The following is a 23,202-nucleotide window of genomic DNA, read 5'->3' as shown; positions in this document are numbered from 1 at the left end:
AGTATATTCCTTGGGTGGATATTTAACTATGTATATTTCTCTTACACTTACTGCGTCTTTTTGAAAACGTATATTTTTTCTGAATTTGCTAACCAGTTAATTTAAAAAAAAAACCTTTAAGCTCTAGTAATCCAGAAAAGCAACTGTCGCAATGAAATCAAACAAAGAAAACCATTAATTTATATTTCTGAAAGTCCTAATGAAGTTTAAATTATTTAGAATGACACGTTTGGCTCTTTTTCTGCCAGTTCTCTGCTATTCGGAGTTATATCAGGTGCAATTCGACTGTATTGATTTTGATCAAATTTATTGTTCTGTTTAATACTGTTTGAAAAGGGATTTTACAATAAATCACATGAATTCATTCTGGTAAATTTTGCTTTGTCGACATTTTGAAGGTGTTTTACAGCTTTGCGTTTTGTTCGCCGGTGTGATACAAAATCTGTGATTCGGCGCTAATTGGACGGCCTTTGTCTATTCTATTTAATTTTGTTAACTATTGCAATTATAGAGACACGTATGCAGTAGTCAAAGTAAAATTTAATTAAGAGTACTAAGTCATTAATACAACAAAAATATATATTATTGACATTCACAAAGAATATAATCTATCACAACATACACACATGCTTTATTTATTCGTAGTAAAGAATTTGATTTATTTGATCCTTTAAACAAGAATTTATACAGTAAAAACAGTGCTAAAATATTAGGGAATTGAGAACTTAAAGTAATCTGGGTTAACTTTATCCTTAAATTTAAAAGCATAAAAGAACGTTTTGTTGTTTTTATATTAATGGCATAAGCATTAAAAAATACAGAGTTGGCCGTCGGTTACAAGAATCTCCCTGATACTTGTCACTATTTATTGGATTGTGTGAAAATGCTGGTTTTAATTCCAAAGAGGACATCTTCTAACGATATAGATATCAGTCACTTTTCAACATCCTTTTAGTACCTCAAAAATATAATTTTAAATAGTTAATATAACATGAGTGCATATCATTATACACGTAGGGAGGGTCGAATTTTTCAAATCGAACAAAACAAGTATGGGTATAAATCGCAAGTTGCATTAGACTATTAGAAACAGTATAAAGATAATAAAAATTATATCACATATATATGTTTTAGCTCTCTACCGGGACTTGAAATTTCCCATAAATGGAAATTTTCCCCCTGACTGTCGAATTAGTTTTACAAAATAAAACAAAGTTGTATTCATTTAAATTTTTAATTTTAAAGAAAATTAATGCGTGTTACGCTACTGATGAGCTGTTGTTACTAGTTTCACGCATGCGCAAGCGAGATTGCTAGACTGACCTTTCAGCTAATTTCGTAGAAATCGCAGTACAGTTTTGTCTCGACAGGTCGGCAGACCACAATTTTTTTTGTATGATTTGTTGTCGGATTTTGCATAATTGAAACTGCTTCGTGTTATGTACGGCATTATTGCCTATATAACGTTTAATAACTAATAAGTTAATTGAACTGAAAAAGATATAAGTGGGTTAGTAAAATGAGTTTTACACTTTTAAAAATTCGAAGTAAAGTGCGCTGTCCTATATTTGGAATACCTTCTGAACCATCTTCAAGTGTTTTGCCTACTGTTAGTGACATTATAAGTTATATACTATATGTGCGATATGATTTACAAGAACAAAACTCTGGAAAATAGCCGCCTATAACCAAAGTTCACACTGTAGTTTGCCAACGCATCGAAAAGGTCTGGGCTTTGGCTTCAATTCCAACTGTAAGCTCAAAACGCATTAAGGACCTTCTTAATAGGTATTATGATCAATATATTAAATTAATTTGATATCCAAAAAGAAAAAGGTCTGATGCATACAGAGAAAAAGTGGGCGCTTTCCGAGAAACTTCCATGGCAAGACTTTTTGACATTGTATCGTGTAAATGCTTGACTTTAGATTCTTCCAAATGTCCTAAGAATCATAAAGTACCTATTATCGAGCGGCTTTTTCTATTAAATCAGAGGGAAGAAAGAAAAATGATGATAACAGGTGTCGATAAAAATACTACCCATCAATTACAGCGCGCATTGGATCGACAAATGAAACATCATAAAGAAATCGAACTCAATGATAGAAGTCGTTGCAAAAAAAGAAAGATGTCTAAAATGAGTAAGAATGTTTCAGAAGCACATGTTGATAACTATATTGTTGACGTTGATACGGAACCTCTACCTTCAACATAAACTTTGGAGTCTAATAAAACCTATAATACAGTACGTCTCCCAAAACTCGCAAGAATCTGCGATAGATATGGAGTTTCAAACCGATCCGCGGCTGCTATTGCTACTGCAGTGTTACAAGATGTCGGTCTAGTGTCCTCCGAAGAGAACTGTTTGGTTATAGATAAGAGTAAGATACGTCGAGCACGAAATAAAGCAAGGCAACATCTACAAAGTAATGTACACCGAAGCGCTCTAGAAAGTATTTATTTCTATTTACTTCTAGAAAGTAAGATGGGAGAAAAGATAAAACTATTCTGAAATGTATAGGATATGACGAAACTAGTACGAATACTGGATGGAAGTCTGGAGCAATTTGATTTATGGACTTACGTCTGCAAAGGCCTCTGCAATGGTTTATTTGCCTACTACACGCAAACGAATTGCCTCTAAGACATTTATTTAGTGTATTGGATGGTCGAACCAGCGGACCTCACTAAAAACTTGCGACCATCTCTATGTTAAAGCGTTCATCCCTGTCTCGGGTAACATTTTTTCTCAAAAAGAAGATGTGATAAAATGTTTAAGCACCGATCCAAAATACATGTACGAAATGTGTCAGGCTGTATCATTGGGTGTGTGTAGCGACTCGCTAACAGGCAGCCTAGCAATATGTTACATTCTCGCTGGCTTACAACGGCCAACCGCATATTACGCCTTTACATTGGAACCATTGACCTATCTGAAGAACTCCACACATTAGTTGATTATATCATAAAAGTCCGTATGGTACCACATCAAAGAGCAACCTTCGTGTGAAATGGGTCCCAAACATCTTTTTAAATTAATTCAATACTCCAGATGTTTATCAGATTAAGTAAAAATAGTTGTTGATCCAGTAATAGAACGTAATGCATTTTTTGCTCACCCGGAAAATCTTTTGCTTACTATGATTACAGACAACAGAGGTTTCGTCAAAGAATTAGCTCTAAGACGTATCATAAAAGCAAGAAAGGAATCACGTGATAAGGTAAGTAAGGTGTTTAAAGTTCCGAAACTAAATTTCAATGCAATAGACTTCATTGAAATGATACACTGTACCGATTTACTAGTAACTTCACCTCCCTTACTAGGAGACATTACCGACTCAATTCTTGTGGATACGTTGTCAAACATATGTTCAATTAAAATAGAATTTTCAAAATTTCCTTGCCATACTCAAGCAGTTAAGCGTTGCGTAAAACTGGTAACTGAGGCATCTATCACTGTAGTAGGTGAAAAGTATCGTGATGGATTAATTTACCTGATGATGAATAATGAACCTATTTATGATTTAGGCCGAAATCTAACAATTGATAATTGGTTTATAAGTATCGAGTTGGTGAACAAGTTATACGAGAGGAAAATTACAGTAGTGGGAACCATTAGAAAGAATAAAACAGAATTGCCGTTTAAATTTACAAAACCAAAGCATCCTATAAATTTAAGTATGTTTGGTTTTAATCAGCATATTACACTAGTTTCTTATATTCTTAAAAAAAAATTAAAATGTATTGCTTGTATCCTCACTGCATCATGATGATGCAATTGTTTATAGTAGCGGCAATCAAAATAAACCAGAAATTATCGCCCTATACAATTCAACAAAAATAGGAGTCGACATGGTAGACCAGCTCAGTGCTAACTACAACTGTTCAAGAAGCACAAAGCGTTGGCCAATGGTTATATTCTATACCATATTAAATATATCTGGCATTAATTCAATGGTTATCTTCAATGCAAATGGTAAGAATGAGAAAAACGTGAAACGACGTGATTTTCTAAGAAACCTTGCAAATGAGCTTATACATCCCTATTTAAAAAGTCGAGTTACTACTACAAATCTACCAGTTAGCCTTAGATGCCGAATTCGCGAAATTTGCTGCATCACAGATGTAGCTTCTGCAATTCCAGATAGAAATCAAACAAAGGGTCGTTGTGCATTTTGTACTACCAAAAAGAACAGGTGTACTCGCTTTTCATGCATTAAATGCAAAAAATTTATGTGCCTTGAACATATTCATGGAATATGTCAGCTTTGCCTGAATGACGCTACAACATAAAATGTCTCAATTACTAAATCAAGTGAAATACTTACTTTATATTTTTGTTTAAAACCTCAGTTATTTTTTTTGTTGAAAGAATTGCACACCCACACAATTTGTACATCTAATCTCATTCATTGTCTTACATCTGTCACCTTCATAAAATAAAATCTCAATAAATAACACACATTTCATAAATATATCTCTAGAATAAATATAAATAACTTTTAAATAACTAAATGGTATAGAACATTACTTTTATCAAACAAACAATCACATTACACCTATCTCTACTTCATTGGATAAAATCTGTCTCCTCAAGAACTTCCCCGTTTACCGTTAAACAATGACAATAGTTGACTTGAGTTCTCCAATACAAGATAGTTTGAACCATGTTATTTCAACCATCAATTAATAGAGTACCGGCATGTAAGTAATGTTTTATTTATTTGTTCATTTATTAATTTATTACAGTTTAATAGACTATTTTACCAATTTGTGGGGCTTGCCTTGTCTGCTTAAACATTTTATTCATTTTGAAAAACCACAGACATGTAATATTGGCATAATTACTGTAATTTATATTATATATCTTTGTTTATCTTTATTAGACAACACCCTAATATGGGTTTATTATTTCAGCATTTATTTAACTTTGTATCGAGACCTGAAGATGCTTTGCATTTTGTAGAAAGCAAAACCGGTCGTCTGGATAGTTAAATTAAATTGATTGTGAGTAAGTCTAATTTATTATTTCTTTTACCTTTTGAAATGGACTCACACAAGCAACATATTCATGATTTTTTTTAGTTAATCTATATTCCTCTTAACTAAAAATTACGAACTGTTTTTCCATTTTAAACATTTGAAGAACTTTTTTTTAAATTTAATTTTGTATTACAATTAACAATATATTGTTTTGTTATACTAGTGTTTTTCATTTTGTATCTGTTGTTTTTCAATAAAATATTTTCAAAACTGTTTTTCAGTCATTCCTATACACAATATAAAATATTTGTATGAATTATTTTATAACAATAACTATTTTTTTGAATTGTCGGTCTCAGACACCGTAGCGACTCTTGATGCTCAGTTTCTCCTGGGGACTAACGGAGGGTTAAGGATTTATTTTGAACTACAAACGGATAAATGGGGTTTTGTTCGGCGAAGACTTTGGCTTTAAGGAAATTGGCTGCCTATTGTTGATTCGATAATTGGCCGTAATAGATTCTCCCAAAAATATTTGCAATCTCACTGCTGGCTGTTATGAAATTATTATTTTCCTTTAAATCTGTGAAATTGTGTGAACTATGCAAACCAGATAATATCTGTCTAACTTTTAGATATCAAAGAGAAGGGTATTGTTATTAATTCTCAATATGTACTTATTCAATGAAAATATTTTAGCAGTTTAAAAGTTAGTGGTGCCGGTATTTTAAGCATTTTATATTTTACTTTATTTTCAGGTGTTTTATGCCAATTATCGCTGACACACAGAATTCATTTGTGATACAGCAAAATCATTCTCTCAATCTTAGCATACATGACGTCTTTCTGCGACCACGATTTCTCTTAATTTTTTTATTGCGTTATGTTTTGAAATAATAATTGGATGAAACAAACATAAATATTAACATCACTACATCGCTGGAGTTTTACATACTGACTAAATATTTTTAAAATAATATTATTAAATAAACTTAAAATATACTTAATCTTACTAAAAGATTTCTATAGCTTTACTCGATTAACTTCGCCAAACTTTAAACTTTAGCAAATATTAAATGAAACTATAAATCACAAATTAGGCATCGTAAGTAGTGAAAAGTAGGCGAAATCACGTGTATCATTTTGAATTCGATCATTAATGGCGCGTAAAGAAATATGTTTCCTTGCTGGACACTTTACATTGTAACAATACAAAAAATATTTCTGCTTATAATAGTAAAAACAATACACTAGATCCAGTTTATAAAATAAGTTTTCATCCACATTAATATTGCGTAGACCGAGAAAATGTGCGTAAGTCGACTATATGCCTAAAGATGTCAAATACTCAAATTAGTATATTCTTTTTATTTCAAAACGATATTAAATTATTGAGTCTGGCAGTAGAAAGAATGCTAGCAACCGCAGATGCTTGTTTGGTATGTACATATTGTCTTTTAAAAACATGCCAAAACCTGTTTATTTGAAAGAAGTTATACCTCAAGTCATGCATGATATGAATAATATTGTTAATATTAACCAAGAAGTCTATTTAATAATGAAATTTATCAATGTCCTGACATTATGTCGAAATCTGTTTATACAGCACAATAAAGACACAATACATGAATCAACAGCTGAATCAGCAAACTGCCGCAACTGCACAGTGAAGCAAATACATTCATTTTATAAGCGTCAATAAAAAACTAAAAATTCCGTCAAAGGAAGAACTGGAATACAAAGTAAACCTTTAACTTGCATGGTATGAAACAGGAATAATAACACAGCCCAACAAAATGAAAAAATTTGGTGCTTGAGAAATATGCTTGATAAATGCTTAAGAATTTCAAATATTTTTGAAGCTCTGATTTTAAAAGTGACTTCTTTTTCATAATAGTTTTTTTTTTAATTCATGGTACAATTTTAACTTCGCTCAAAAAAGTATACACATAGGCACGTGGAAATCACCAGACCGACTTACAGTAAATATAAAAGATCATTCTATTGTAGACTCAAGACACCAATCCAATATAATAACCACATCAAAAGAGGATACGGGTTCTGATCACTACTGGATCGATAGTAGGGCAAGGGCTAGAACTTTAAACATTTAAAAAAGAAAATGGGTTCTAAACATGAACTACACAATGTAGAAGGACTTAAAAATACAAACAAAAATAAACAATATGAACAAAATATAAACGTCAAACTAGAAAACAGACTAAAACATGAAAACATAAATGAAGAGTGGGAAAGGTACAGAAACATCATGAAAGAAATAGCTGAAATATTACTAGGTATGAAAGGTGAACAAAGAATATCAGATTATAATAGGGAGGAAAAACAGAGCATATTTAATGATGCAACAGGGGTATAGAACCCGACAAGCAGAGAAGGAATATAAGTAACCAAGCAAGGAAGAAAAGAAAATCTACCGCAGAAATAAAAGCAAAACTATGAACAAAGAACTTCAAGAACTATAAGATCTAAGTAGGCCAAAGGAGAAAATTTTACCAGAAACTAAACAAAAACAAAAGGAATTTAAACAAAAAAAAAATAAAGAAATAACTAAACAAAACAAAAGAAATTCAAACAAAAGAAATAAAGAATAAGGAGGGAATATACTGACAGAACAATACCAAAAACTAAAAAGATGGAATTCCTAAATAAGACCGAAAATATTTCGGATTAAATTAATATATTATATATTATAATATATTATAATATATTATTCTAATCTAATATCTAAATAAAAAATAAATTCTCCGCCACTGATACGCTTCTTCGCTACGCAACGCAATCATAAAGACAGCTAAAATGTGCGATAACTTACAATATCGTGCATATGACTTATTTCATTATTTCTTTGCTGTAGTATAACAAAATTTAGCAAAAATACTTATTGCCTAAATGTACCCCACTGTATGTTCTATTTTAGTTACATTATATTCTGTAATAATTACTGAAAACATCGGCAGAGATCCAAAATTATCAGCTATTAGCACTTTGACTTTTGGGTACTTAAATAAATAGCCTTACCAAATAACTAGAAAGTACAAACTTCTATTTAGCAGTCTAAATGTCTACCTAGGATTTTATTAAACTTTTAACTTCTTGGAAAATTCTAATTCTATTTTAGCATTTCGTTAACTAGTATGCTCGACAGAACTTAACTTTTGATAACTGTTTTCAAGTTTAAAATTTAAACTTTTCTGTCGTGCTGGTCTCTGCAGCATTGGAAATGGGAATGCAAATCAAGTTTTTGTTAAGTTGGTTAATTGTAGCTTAATGGCCTCTGTCTGGAAGGACAATAAAACAATGATATCAGCACTGCAGCTATTAGTCAGACGGACAAAATCACTGGTTGTGTAAATAAAGGGCCTATTACGCAGATTGAGGCCTAACAATAGAGGTAAACTGAGCTCTCCCGTTTTATTACTTGCTAAGAGGATGGGAGGTTTTCGGTTACAAATTCGGACGTTTGTCAACAGAAACTTTGTTTTGTTCCGACGTATATAGTGTTCTTTGTTAGAGTGACTCATATATACTTTTAGAAATTTGTTATTTCAGATATTTGGTAAAAAAATTCGGTGCATTTTATAATATAGTTCCTGTCTATTTATTTGATAACAATAAACATCACGTACGTAGACAGAAATGGGTGCCCTTTAAAATTTGTATTTATTTTGTTGTTGTATGAACCAAAAAAATATTTTAGTGTCCATATTCATTATTACAATATATATATATATATATATATATATATATATATATATATATATATATATATATATATATATATATATATATATATATAAACAAGCGAGTCTTCTACAGCTGGCGCCACTTCTAGCATCCTAATTTCCAGCGTTTTCTGTCGAAGCAATCTTCAGTTTTTAGATCTCTGGCGGTCATTGCATCGTCGACATCGTCTCTCCAGGATCGTCTTGGTCTACCTCGTTTTCTTCTAGTTGGCGGAGTCCATTCTTCTTTTTTTTTGGCCATCTATTTTCAGGCATTCTCTGAAGGTGTCCATACCAGTTAAGTCCATTATGTCTAGATCGATTTCCATTTCTCTCCGAATATCTTCGTTTCTCACCCTATCAAGTCTAGTGAGCTGGCAACATCGTCTCCAGTAGTTCATTTCCATGGCCTTAATTTTTGATTTGTTTCTTTGGTTTATTTCCCAGAGTTCGGCGCCGTACAGCCCAATACTTTCTATTATTGTTTTGTAAATTCTTCTTTTATTTTCTTTTGTTATTTTTTTATTCCATAGTAGTCCATGTAGCTGTCTGGTGGCTGATCTTGCCTGGCCAATCCTGGAGTGCATTTCTTTGCTACTTCCTGCTTTTGATGTTATTTTGACTCCCAAGTATTTAAAATTGTCTTTTGGTTTTATAGTTCCCGTTTCGATTTGTAGGCTCTCTGGTTTTTCTCCTACAACTAAGTACTCAGTTTTTTGTATATTAATTGTGAGGCCCCATTTGGTATACTCATCTTCCAGTTTTCTAAGCATGTAGCCTACATCACTCTCGTCTTCAGCTAGAATGGCTTGGTCGTCAGCGAAGTGTATTGTGTACAATCTATCATCTCCGATTAGGATGCTCATATTGCAGCACTTTCTTCTCCACACTGAGAGTGCCTCATTTAGATATATTTTGAAGAGTGTAGGTGCTATGCAGCAGCCTTGCTTTAGGCCCTTACTTATAGGAATTTCTCTAGTTAATCTATTTCCAGTTTTAATGTTTGCCGTCATATTTTTGTAGAGCTGTTGTACTGCTTGTATATTTTTTTGCTTATTCCTTGTTTTTCCATTGCTACCCAAAGCATTGAAAGTGGTACACTATCGCACAAAAGATCTCTATAGGTCGAAGTGCGGTGAGGCCGCATGGCCTTAATGACCTCACATAATCTAATCTAATGTCAACTTTTTTGTCGTCACTATTGTTGGTCGACCAGATCGCTCGACATCTTGAACACTACCTCTTTCTTCAAATTTCCAAAAAAGCTTCCTCAAATAAGTCCTCGATATAAAGCGATCGGGGTAACTCTCATTAAAAAAAAAGTTCTGTTGCGTTGAGTTGTTTCTACATTCACCACTTATTAAGACATCTGCCAACTTTGTCAGCTACTGTACGTACCATTCTGTCCATTTTAAAAATGTAAATGTCGAATTAGAGAATAATTAAACTAAATATTTAAAATATATACACTTTATCAAAAAGTTAGCCAATTAAAAACAACTAGAGAATTTAAAAACAAGAACTTTTTTGAAACACAACCAGAGGCAAACGTTAAAATCTTTATTAATTACATTTAAAATTCTAATTATATTATATTAGCTTAAACTTAATTAAAATTAGTTTGACTGGATATGTATGTTTCACAGAGAACTACAAGGAAAAGAAAAACCATAAATTTATCTATAGTGATAATTATCATTAAAAAAGAACAGAATATGATTAAATGATAAAAAAGTTTTTATAATTAATAGTCCTTTTTACCAAGTAAATAAGAACGAATTAAATATGATAGGTGTTTTAGTATAACTTGATGCATATAAAAACAGTTATCTTTTTTACAACTTGAAACAAAAAATAGTAAATTTAATTGTTCCAAAACAGTTATATTTGTGAATTTTTAATTACTGTATCAAATGTATTTATTTCACTCTGTACGTTCTCTAACACATTCACTCTCACACATTTCGCGCAGTTGATTTACGACCTAACCATTAAAGGATGATCAAATCCAAATAAAATTTTTATCTTTGTTCCAGTACATCGGCACCCAAGTGCTCAGTTTTATATTCGGTTTATCCGGTTCGGCGGTTCTTCTGGATAACAGCGCCAGAGATTCCCACTTCCAACCGAGGATCCGAGAGAGTATGCGACGTCTTATCATGAATGCTCATCACGACCAATCCAGACAAACACTAGCCATGATTCAGGAAAATGTAAGTGACGTTTATTTTTTGTCTTTCTTTTTTTGCAGGAAAATTCAATTTAAGTTTTATTTACGTAAACGAAAAGGTATCTACGTTTGAACAAAGAAATCAGATAAACCATAAATATGTTTATGCTGTTAAAAAAGTTATAAAATTTATTAGACTTTGTTTAAAATTATTCGATTTCTTTAGGTAATGTCTTTATAGGAACAGAATTTTAAAATCTTCCACGTAGAACCTTGATTTTACCTTTACTTCTTCAGCATACTGATCCCTATATTGTTTATATTTACTAAAAGTGCTTAACTGGATAGTCATTAATAATATTTTTTTGGTATCTCAAGTCAAGCCAATACAACAAAATAGAAAATAAATTATTATATTTATATGGAATTAAGGTACACTTAATTCTACAAAATATCATTTTTAAAGGCTATTATATTTTTAAATGTAAATCATTATATTGTAAATGCTGTTTGTCGTTTCAAGTTCCACCCCGGTTCGTTTTCAAACAAGATTGTTTTAAAAATTTTGCGAAAAATATAGCCAAAAAGTTGTTGAATGCTTGAATATTGTTATATTTTTAGTACAATTTTTAAAATAGTCAAAATAACCAAACAGATTTCGAGACGCATATAATGGATACCAATTGCCCCGGTACTAAAGAAGACCATCCAGATCAATCGAAACAGCGACAGAAGCCTTAGACTACGTTTACTGTAGCAGCCGTTTTTTTATTTGTTTGATAATAAAGTTAATCACTTTTCATCACCTTTATATTTAAAATATAACTTTCTATTTCTTCTTCTTTTACGTATAAGCAATTCTGCTTGTTCGTTGGCGGATTAATACCTTTATGGAAGTTTTCGCTCCATCTTTTGCGTGGTCGTCCGATATTGTTCTGCCGATTGGTTACTTATCTTGCTCTTTTGACGACACGGGTCTTCACCATTCTACTTATGTGGTTATTCCATTATTTTTTTGCCTACCATAGGGTATTACTATGGGGGGTTGAAAATTGGTGACAGTAGTTATTGAAATAGAGATAGGGCAAGCAAAATAAACCAAAATTATTGCGAACGGCACTCAGAGTTTATTTGTAGCTGGGTCGTGAATAGGTGAATGGCAAGGAGGTTAGATTGGGGTAACTAAAAAATGAAACAATCATGAATTGAATCAAACATTACATGAATCTCCTGGGACAAATTGACAAACAAAACAAGAGGAAAGACCTCTAGCTATTTAAAATAAGGACGCCGCTTCGAGATGACAAATTATAACGATTACAAAAACGAGATGTAACTATTGAAATAATTATTAAAAATGCAAAATATATCTTTTTAAATGAAACTCAAAAAAGGGGTTATAAACTTTTGTTCTAAATAAATAAAAAATGGTTCAGAGAAATAAATCAAACATTTATTGTTGTCTTACAAGCTCTGTTTACAAGTGGAAGGTGCTACAAAACTAACAAAAAAATTGTTACAAATAAAGAAATATCTTTAAAATTAAACTATTGACTTGAGAGGACTTTCTTTAAAAAAACCAAAACAAATTAATGTCAAAAATAATATAACGAGCTGTCACATGTCAACATTAAGTTTAAAACAGAACAATTAAAATGACAGCTAACCACGCCTCAAGACATATATTTTTAATTATTACAAATTCTTAAATTTTATTAAAAGCAATTATTATTATTAAAAAACGTCTATTTTTACTTTGAAATTCAAACACAAAAAAGTTACCTTGATTGCACTAAATTGCACTTTAAAAGGTTTATGGGGTTACCTTCTCTGCCACACGGTTAAATCCATCTCTTCGGCGGCTTTTTAGGACAAATACAAACTTGAGGTTGAAAGTTTGGAAAACAAACTTTGGACTGGGCTTCTTAAACAACAGGAACAGGCAGAATTAGATTGCAACTACACATTGAATCTTACAGGTAACTTTACACTGCTACACATTTTCCATAACAAAGAAACAAATAAAAAACATTTACGAATCTGAAGAAAATTCGGACTAAACGCTGGAAGCAGTTGTCTCTAACAACGCCTCAGCGAGTGAATAAATTCTTAAAAATCCTTCGCTTAACTTGGTATAACCAAAACACTAAACGGGAATATTGATTTAAAACGCAGTATCGAGCGTCTTAACAATAAAAGAATACCGAGGAAATAATCATCTGTAAAATAATAAACAAACTCTAAAATGGTTTACATCAATTCGACGACGCAAAAAGGAAATTGAAAGATTCGGTGTTTTAACTTATACGAAAGAAAACAGAAATACACCGAAATTACTCTTCAGTGTTTTAATACATATACGAGGGGATTTCAATATATATAAGAGAATTTAGAAATGTTACAGTGTCCATTCATTTATACACTGTACATTACATTTTCTTCACATGTCTTCACTTCTCTTTCGATCTCTCAGCGTATTTTCTGTAATTCTTCTCAGTACTCTCATCTCTGCCGTTTTCAGTAGCCTTTGCTTTGTGACTGTGTCGGGTCTTGTTTCTGAGGCGTATGTCATTATTGGTCTTACACTGGCTTTATTAATTTTTGACTCAGTGTCAATGTGTCTGTTTCGCCATATAGTGTTATTAAGGCATCCTACCAGTCTATTTGCTTTTTGTACATAATATCTCACTTCTTTGTCGAGGTCTTCATAACTAGACAGTGTAACTGCCAGATATTTTATTTCCATTACTTGTTCAATACTAATGCCATCAATTTCTATTTACATCTCGTTGGTTCTTTGCTGACTACTATTGTTTTAGTTTTCTGAGATGAGATTGTCATATTAAATTCTTTTTCTCTTATTTTAACTCTGTGGACTAGTCTTTGCAGACTATTTTCATCTTGGGCTATCAATATTGCGTAGTCTGCGTAACAGAGTATTTTTGTTTCTTTGTTTCCCATTCTGTATCCTCATCCTTAGTTAAAACCTTTGATACTTTCATCCATGATCAAATTGAAGAGCGTGGGGCTCAGTTAATTTCTTTGTCTTATTCCGCTGCCTATTTCTATAAATTCTGTAAGTTGTCTATTTATTCTGACTTCTATTTTGTTGTTTTGGTAGATGTTTTTGAATGTTTATATTATTTAGGAGAACTTCTTTAATATACAGAAGATGGATTACATCTTTGAGTCTTAGTCTTTCAAACGCTTTCTTTAGGTCAATTAGAAAAAGAAATGATGGTCTATTATGATTTAGTGATTTCTCAGCAATTTGTATTATAACAAATATTGCATCTGTACACGATCTTCCACGACGAAAACCCTGTGGTTCTTCTGCTAAACTTATCCTCTGATTTCTTAGCGTTCTAGCTTCTAGTAAGTTGGTTCTATAGGTTCTATAAGTTATCCATCTATTCTGACTTCCACTTTGTTGTTTTGGTAAATGTTTTTTAAAATGTTTAATATTTACTAAAAAAATTTTAAGTCTCTTAATTTTAGGTAAGCATTATTTAAATTACTTACAGTAGTAGTAAGGGTTAGTTCATCGTCACTCTATGGTAAATGCTGGGGTTGTTATATTTGATGACCATTTATTTAGAACACAACTTACACTATTTTCTTAACATTACTTATTTTAATTATATTCAGTACTTAGTTGACGTTGCTGAGACTACTTCATAATTAATGATACGCGTTATATCAAGTTGCTATCTTGACGTTAATTTAGTTCTGCCCTTAAGATAAAAGTCGTTGTCTCTTTTATGATAGACCTTGCAACAGTCAGAAGTCGTTCATTAGTGGGTCAAGTTTGTTTTACTTAACCTACGACAAATTTGCGATTCATAATTCTGCCGACTTTACACATTCTAATCGAGGCTATTTTATTGATGTCCTCGATTCGAATTATTAAACATATTTTATATAAACAAATGCGAAATGTATTACACGTTTCTTTTAAACTTTATCTTTTTATGAATTGTAATATTTTAGGGATAATACCACAACTCTCATTGTCGGAAACATTGGACATCTGTTCGTTTTTTTTTTTTAATCACTAACGCAACTAGCTAAGTTTACTTCAGGATTTTCCATCAATAGAGCTGCATTAACCAAACACTTTTTAATGTCTTTGGTTAAAATATCTCTTTATGTTAACACAATCCAAATTAAGGCGTTAGCAATCATTATGGACTTTTCCAGTTTAGTCGTTGATTAAGAACATTCTATAGATGAAAACATTCTTCTATTCAAAAACTTTTTATACGGGGATTTAAAGTTTTTAATAATTCCTTGGTCTAACGGTTGATAATGTGCAGTCCTATTAGGTGGCAAAAATATTATTGATATGTTAGATAACTGAACATCCGGATAGGATATTGCATTGTCTAGGAATATAAGCATTTTTCTTTTTTGACGTTGCATTTTTCTGTCAAATTTATGCAGCCAATCTGTCATGATATCTCTAGTTATCCAGGCCTTCTTGTTGTAGTAGCAATCGACTTAGAGTTTATTAATATGAAAACTTTCCTTAGCATATTTACCCCAGTGCACTTTTCATTACGAAATGTAAAGATTTTACTTGGTAAGGCTCGATAATACAGACCAGTCTCCTCAGCGATATAAATATGTTTAGGTAAATAGCTTCTTTAGAAATTTGGCAGTATTCTTTGTCACTCCTAAACGTCGTCAAGGTTAACATTTGCAGCTTCTCCAGAAATTGTTCTAAATTTAATGTTGTGTCATAAGCAAAACTTGTCAAGCCAAACCTTGGAAGCTTTAAAATTCAAATTGAGTTCTTTCGCCGGCTCTATAGCTGTTTCTTTTATTATCGGTCCAGAATGTTAGTATGTCTCACTTTACAAAACCAACCGTACACTATAGTATTGATAGCAACAGTTTTTTCTATTTGAAACTTTTCGGCCAAAACTCAAATATTATAATTATTTTTTTTTTAGATGTTTTTATCACCGATATTTTTTTTCCAAACTTAAAAACATTCTTTTAATCGAAGTCATTGTTAAACTTAGATCGGAATATCGCAACTAAATTAGACGAATATATTCTAAAATGGGTTTTTCCAAATCAAACTCGACGTACCCAAGGTACCTACCCAGTTTTATGACCATAAGTACCTACTTATATAATTAGTTTTATGGCTACAATAATGTATGTACAGCTGGTTCCTAAAAAAACTGATACGACTCTTAAAGTGTATTTTGTAGAAAATTGAGCAGTGTATTTTGAAGGATAAATACTTATTATTTACATACTGTCACTGTCACTGCCAACTATTAAAATTTGTCAGATAACTTATTTTGTTCAACCTCAAAAAATGGTTCCACATGCTAGCAAAGAACTAAAAGCAAGAATTGTAACGAAATTAGAAGATAACTGGTCACTATCTGACGTAGCAAACCATTTTAACGTAAGCAGAAAAACAATTTTTAATATTCATAAAAGATGGAGAGAACAAGAAACTCTCGAAAGGAAGCAAAGATCTAAACGACCAAAAATATCTACCGCTCATGAAGATAGTACGCTTTTGGAGAGATTAGAAGAGAATCCTTTTAAAGATGCAAGAACTGCAATGCAAGAATTATGTCACACATTAATCTGAATCAGAAAAGATCATGTTTCCCAGTGTAGGACAGTTGGAACCAGAAATAATTTTATCCTTCCAGATAATTGTCATGCTCGCACTGCAAATATAATAAACCACCATAATAAAAGAACAAATCGACAAATTATTATATACACTGATACAAAAGAAAAGGACAATTAAAAAACAGTTTAAAAGCCACGTATGCCGGCCACCTGTGATTTGTGAGGTTAAGAGAAAATGTCATTTCTAGACATTTTTATTTATTTATTTGTGAGGCATCGAGTTAGAATCTATGGAGAGGGCATCACGTGACTAAAAACGACCTCACTTCGGCCATATTGTTATGATCGTTTTGACAGACCGTGTATGATTGTTTACGTTTGTTGTTTTTCGAATATTTTTAGTTTTATAATACTTTTAGAAAAACTGTAATATTATATTGTGATAGTGCATAATAATGGTTTCTTGTTCTCAACGTAGTTGTAGTAGCAGAATTAATGTTAAAAAAAAATCTTCAGGGATAACGTTCCACAGGTCAGTATACAAATATCTAAACAAAGTAATGGCCCGTACTTCAGAAAATAAATTAATAGTATTCATAAAAAATCTTATAAGTAAGGTAGATCGTGCTATTCTTAAGAATACTCAAATATCTTCATTCTAAATATCTTGAAATTTCTTATTAACTACTGCAACATAATTATTTTTATTTCTACACAGTATTTCCACTGTGATATTCGGCAGATATTTAATTTTGTTTTTTTAATAATAACTTTTCTAACTTTGTTAATTGAACTAAATTTTTAAGTGTCAGTTAATTTGTAGCAATCAAATATATAAGTTGTAAAACGAACGTATTTCTTTTATTCCATACCGTATATTCATTTTACCCTTTAAAATACTATTTATATTATTATCTCTTTCAGATACTACTTGTTATTTAACTATATTAATTTATCTTTATGTATAATTATGTCGTGTTTTTAGTGTTTACCGCGGGATAAATAAATTATAGTTTATTAGAAATGTATTGCACTTTTTTAGATTATGATTAAATCTTCTGAATAACTAGTCATATTTGTATGGTAGTTTTAATATTATTGAGTCAGACTTTGATCCTTAGCCATATTGGTATGATCGTTAGCCACACCTACTGACGTCGTTTTTAATATACACGTTAATATGCTCATAGCTTCTCCATAGATTCTAACTCGATGTTGTGAGGTTAAGAGAAAAATGTCATTTCTGGACATTGCAAACGACACCACTTCTTCTTTTATTTTTTCTTTTTCTTATGAAATACTACTACTGATAGAATACACATCAAAATGTCAGTCTATCTAAAAGTATTTAGTATACAATTTTGGTTTTTGCAGCGTTGTCAGCGAAGACTTCTCTTTTCCTTTTCTTTATATATATATATATATATATATATATATATATATATATATATATATATATATATATATATATATATATATATATATATCTATACAAATATATACATTAATTACCAGAGATTGACTTTGTAGTTATACGCCACAACCTCTTCAGCGTTATTTATTAGTTATAACAATTTTATATATTTATTGAAATTCTATTTACATCCAACTTATGTTTATATTACGAGAAGCACAGACAATATATGCTGATCACAAAAATCTATGTAAACAATCTCGTTCAGAAAAACCTAAGTGGCGTTTATTTTTGTTGTTTTTCTGACGAAAATTCAATCTTGGCTCACTCGTCGGGCTGTATAATATAATATATTGGGGTATTCGCATCGGATTGTAGGTTCTATACCGTTGGAGGTATGAGGGGGAAGTATTTGGTATTCTTGGAGCGTTTTATTAGACAAATACAAAATATAAGACATTTATTTTTACTGCTGCGACGAAAGCATATATTGGAGAGAAGTGCACTCGATAAAATTAAATTATTACGTCTTGGATATAAGATTGAAAAAGTAGAGTCAGTTAACCCGGCGTCACATACGTGGATTTTTCTGTCATTAGTACATATGTGGGGTGTGACAAACCCCAATTTCTAAGAAAATCAGAATTTTTTCTGGCAGTTTTTTATATGTTTTCTAATTTCATGGTCTGAAGTGATCATCTAGGGACTATTTAAGCAAAAAAGAAATAATCAGAACAGCTTTATTCAAAAGAAATTAAAAATAAACTAATAATGGGCAATTCTCCATAAGCAAAAACCACAACTTAACTGAACAATCTTACCAAAAAATATAAACACCATATGATCAAAAATACAATAGTAAATGAAAATCTAATAGTAAGATAATACAAGGAAAAACTCTGCCCGGTTGTACATTGAAAGTAAAAAAAATTTATCGCTATTTGAATTCATGCAATTTTGACAACTTATAACAGCATGCTCCAGGCACAGTAATGATTCACAGTTTGAACAGAAATATTTAGTTTTCCGATCTCGGCTTCTTGGACATACTGAAGATCTTCCCATGAGTTTTGGCATCTTGGCAGGTGGCACTGCAGGGGCATCTTGGCCAAAATGTGCAATGTTTTGACGAATACTCCTTGGTATTCTTGGATTATTTTTTCTTTCAGATATGTGGTCCTGGATCAATTCAATGCCCAACATTTTGATAAACAATCTTCTGGCAAGTTTGAAATCTTGATTGTTTTCTCTGTATATCACCAAAGCATTTATGGCGGCTGTATTCAAGAGAGAAAACACGATTGTAAGAGGCTATCTGCGTGAGTTTCTAGATACGTTATATGATGCAGACAGTTCATCCACTACATCTACTCCACTTTTAGTAAAGTTGTAAAAGCTTATTATTTCTGGTAAATTTTTATCCCCAGTCGCTTCATCAATAGCTCCATCATGGTGCATGGTGGACAACAGTAGGACGTTTTTATTTTTTTTCGGCACATACGATAAACGTGTAATATCTTTCTGAAAGCCAAATAAAGATGTCATTTGTTCTCTGTTCTGGACTGTCGAAAATTGTGCTGATGCATCGTTTGTTCTTACTCAGCGTGCCTACTGACGTAAGTTTATGTTCGTTCAGCAATTTTATCATTAATTCATAACTACTGTACCAGTAAGAGCAATGCTAGGTATATCACTTAAGGACAAGAAAACAAACACATGGATAAGACAGAAAACCAAAGTCACCGATGTGGTGCAAAAATCATTGAAGTTGAAATGGGAATACGCTGGACATGTAGCTAGGAGCGATCTAAACAAATGGCACAGATCAATTGTAACCTAGAGACCATACCAACACAAAAGACCCAGAGGCAGACCTCCTATGAGATGGACAGATGATCTGAAAAGGACTGCCGGGAAAAATTGGCTACAAGTAGCGTACAATAAAAAACAATGGAAAGGAAGACTTGAAGAGGCTTATGATCAGATGTGTACGTGAATGGCTAGACGAAGAAGAAGAAGTACCAGTTGTCAAAGGTCACATTTCGGTTGGAACCAGAAATAGGTTGTATTAGCTTCTCTACTATATCTATTGGGGAATTACTAACACTGTAGGGACCTTTTGGCTGTTTTCCTGCATACACTTCCAAATTTAAAATGTAGTACGAACGGGCATCAACTAGGGCTTGCACTTTGATCCCATACCTTGCGGGCTTGTTGGGCATGTACTGTTTGAAAGCACATCTTCCACGAAAAGACTCCAACTTCTCATCTATCGTCACATATTGAGAAGGAGTGTAGTCCTGCTTACAATTTTCAATAAATTTGTCCAGAATTTCACGAACTGGAGCTAATTTGTCAATCGCCAATCTGTCTTTACGATTCTCGATGTTATCGAACCGAAGACAGACCATCAGGAATTGAAAACGATTTATAGACATCGTATTGCGTAATATATCGACACCAGTCCCATCTGTTTACCATAAGTCTCTCAAATTCTGACGATTAGAATGAAACATACCTGCTAAATAAAGAAGTCCGATAAATGCTTTAATTTCACATTCATTGGTTGGTTTCACCATGCATTTATTTTGATATGCAATTGATTTTTGTTAAATTTTGAGATTGGTCCAGTGCACTATGTTTTCGATCATTTGTCGGTCAAAAAACAATTGCCAACAATCTAAAGCACGTTTAGCATTTTTTGCATAATGCTTCACACCCGGCAAATGAGTAATAATGTTCTCTGATCTTGTTCGAACCCGTTTAATATTTGAAGCAAGTTTGTTCCATTGTGTTCCGTCTTTTCCGAGATACATTTCTTCGTTACTTGGAGGTCCGTCAGTGCTTTTATTTTCCGTCTCATTCTGAAGTTCTGTTTTTAATGTCTCCATGTCTGAATCTCCGTCAGAAACTACATCTTCTATTGCGATATCCTGCTTCGAGTCGGTGTTGGGGTCGCTTTCAGAGATATGGTCAATATCGTCATCGATTGCCGATTCGATGGCATCGTCATCAATTTCAGCCCATAGAGCTTCAAGCTTTTTCTGTTCTGCTTCGTATGACATGATATTTTAGCTAAAAAATTAAACAATTGAATATGCAGATTCAAATAAGTCAAAAATAAAAACTTACTTATAATGTGAAAAATGCAAACGCGAGTACATAGGTGGGGTTTGACACACCCCAGAGCGTTTCAGGCGCGTGTAACTTCACTCACTGCCTACAATGTACTGAAGTAACTCCTGACTTCGATGTTGGGGACATTTATGGGAAGCTATTGGGGTGGACGTGCGCATAAGTCTGCGTTTGATTTTTTTTAAGAGCGATATTTGGGAGCTGGGGTTTGTGAAACCCCACATATGTAGTGCCGGGTTAATGTTTGTAAATGATAGAGGTGTTTGTATATTGTAAACACAAAATTAAATCATAAGTAAAATAACTCCCACTATTTTAGTCTATGACTTTAGGAGAAATTAAGAAGCATCTTAAAAACTGCATACAAGATAAAATTACAAAGATAAATCTACAAAATAATTGCATGCAGGTAAAATATTTCTTATTGCAGAAAATGTGAACATAACTAATAAGTTAACCTTTGGGTTATGTTCAATTTTATACACATTTCTGGAACATACCCTAGCCAAAACCTTTTTATTTTTGAGGCAAAATTAAAAACAGGTCTCGTCATCATTAAAGATCCTTGTTGGGCCTTAAAGAACATCTTCAATTCATCTTTTATCCAGATAAGATTTTATGTTGTTATCCTCTATTTTGGTAATAAAAAATTCAGAGTTGTTTCTCTTCATTCTTTGAAAAAATGGATCTGGTCCATGCGTTATCTTGTTGTGAAATGTTTCACTTTTATAGTAACTTATGGTGACTCTGGGAATATTAAAAGTTCTCAAATCTTCTCGCTCACTCATACCATTTTAAACTAAATCCAATGCTTTTTGAACATCGTTTTCGGAATACTTTTTTTATAAGAGTTTTCAGTTTTGGATCGTTTTGGCATAGTTGCTAAAAGATAATATAATAACACTAGTTTTCAACCAATTTGCGACTCGAATGCAAAATTTTATTTTTTGTTACTTTTGGCTCTCTGAACATGAATATGATGATAAAAATTTCCTAACACGTAAGATTTTTGAGTTATGATTTAAAAAAAAAAGTATTTTAATAAAAAAAATTTTAAAGTCATTTGTAATATATCGTAGCGAAATGTTATCAAAGTAACGTTTTTCCTAAAAATTGTGCATAATTTGGCAACACTGGGATGTCTAATGTCTACGAATAACACACTATTTACTACCCATTTAAACCTATATATTAAATTTCTTCGTTCTCCAGAGCCGCATCTATTTTTAGATGGCTGATGGTATACGAGAATTTCGCCGTCGTTTCTCGACCTTTCAATTTTCTATAAAATGCTACAAGTATGGCTGTAAAAGCAGCTCGCCGGTAATCACACCCTCAGTGTTGGTTTACCACGGATAGTGGTATTTCATCAAAAAGCGAAAGTGTATGGAATAAAGTTAGTTGACACTAGTAAAGAACATCTTCGAGTTAAGTGTGTGGGATAGTACAAAAATGTCCAAAGTCCAGAAACGTGGTTGTGTTAACCCCAAGGATAGTTTTTGCTACGTATGTGGTCAGTTTACCTTTAAATCGCAGAAAAGGACAATTAATAAGATGACAAAAGTAAGTTAACATAAGTATTTTGGATGTGTTATTGGCGATCAAGATCGGGACTGGGCTCCTCACATATACTGACAAACCTGTAATTGGTTAAATGCTAAACGCTTTTCTATGCCGTTTGCAGTTCCGATGATTTAGCGCAAACCAACAAATCATTTTAACGACTGTTACTTCTGCATGGCAAAAGTGTCTGAGTTTTCAAGGAAGAACAAGCATAAAATTGAATATCCAGATATTCTCTCAGCAATAAAACCGGTTGTTTATGGAGAAGATTTACCAGTTCCGGGACCACGCCAAATTAGGAGGAAGATTTGTAAATGTATGACGATAAAAGTGAACCCAATGATGTATCAGAAACAGACGATTCTTATTTTACCGAAAGCGATGATAAAGCACCCCATTTCATCCAACAATCTGAATTGAATGATTTAGTTCGAGACCTTCACTTGTCCAAAGAACATGTTGAACTTTTAGGTTCTCGATTACAACAATGGAATTTACTATCCAATGGAACCAAAGTTACAATATTTAGGAATCGTAACCAGAAGTCATCCTCGATTTTACTATGCACCATAAAATGTGTGTTTGTGTTA

The 23,202-nt window shown here is 32.3% G+C and overlaps 1 protein-coding gene across 1 annotated transcript in view; it reads left to right on the top strand.

Annotated features, from left to right (window-relative positions):
- Tsp2A (tetraspanin 2A) overlaps positions 1-23,202 on the top strand; it is a 723,174-nt gene that overhangs the window by 605,304 nt on the left and 94,668 nt on the right. The window contains exon 3 of the mRNA XM_072529990.1: positions 10,763-10,939. Coding sequence (XP_072386091.1) covers positions 10,763-10,939 — 177 coding nt within the window. The remainder of the gene's footprint in view (positions 1-10,762; positions 10,940-23,202) is intronic.

This window comes from Diabrotica undecimpunctata, chromosome 4 (genome assembly GCF_040954645.1).
Source record: "Diabrotica undecimpunctata isolate CICGRU chromosome 4, icDiaUnde3, whole genome shotgun sequence".
Classification (NCBI taxonomy): domain Eukaryota; kingdom Metazoa; phylum Arthropoda; class Insecta; order Coleoptera; family Chrysomelidae; genus Diabrotica; species Diabrotica undecimpunctata.
This window is presented reverse-complemented; position numbering and strand designations above follow the sequence as displayed.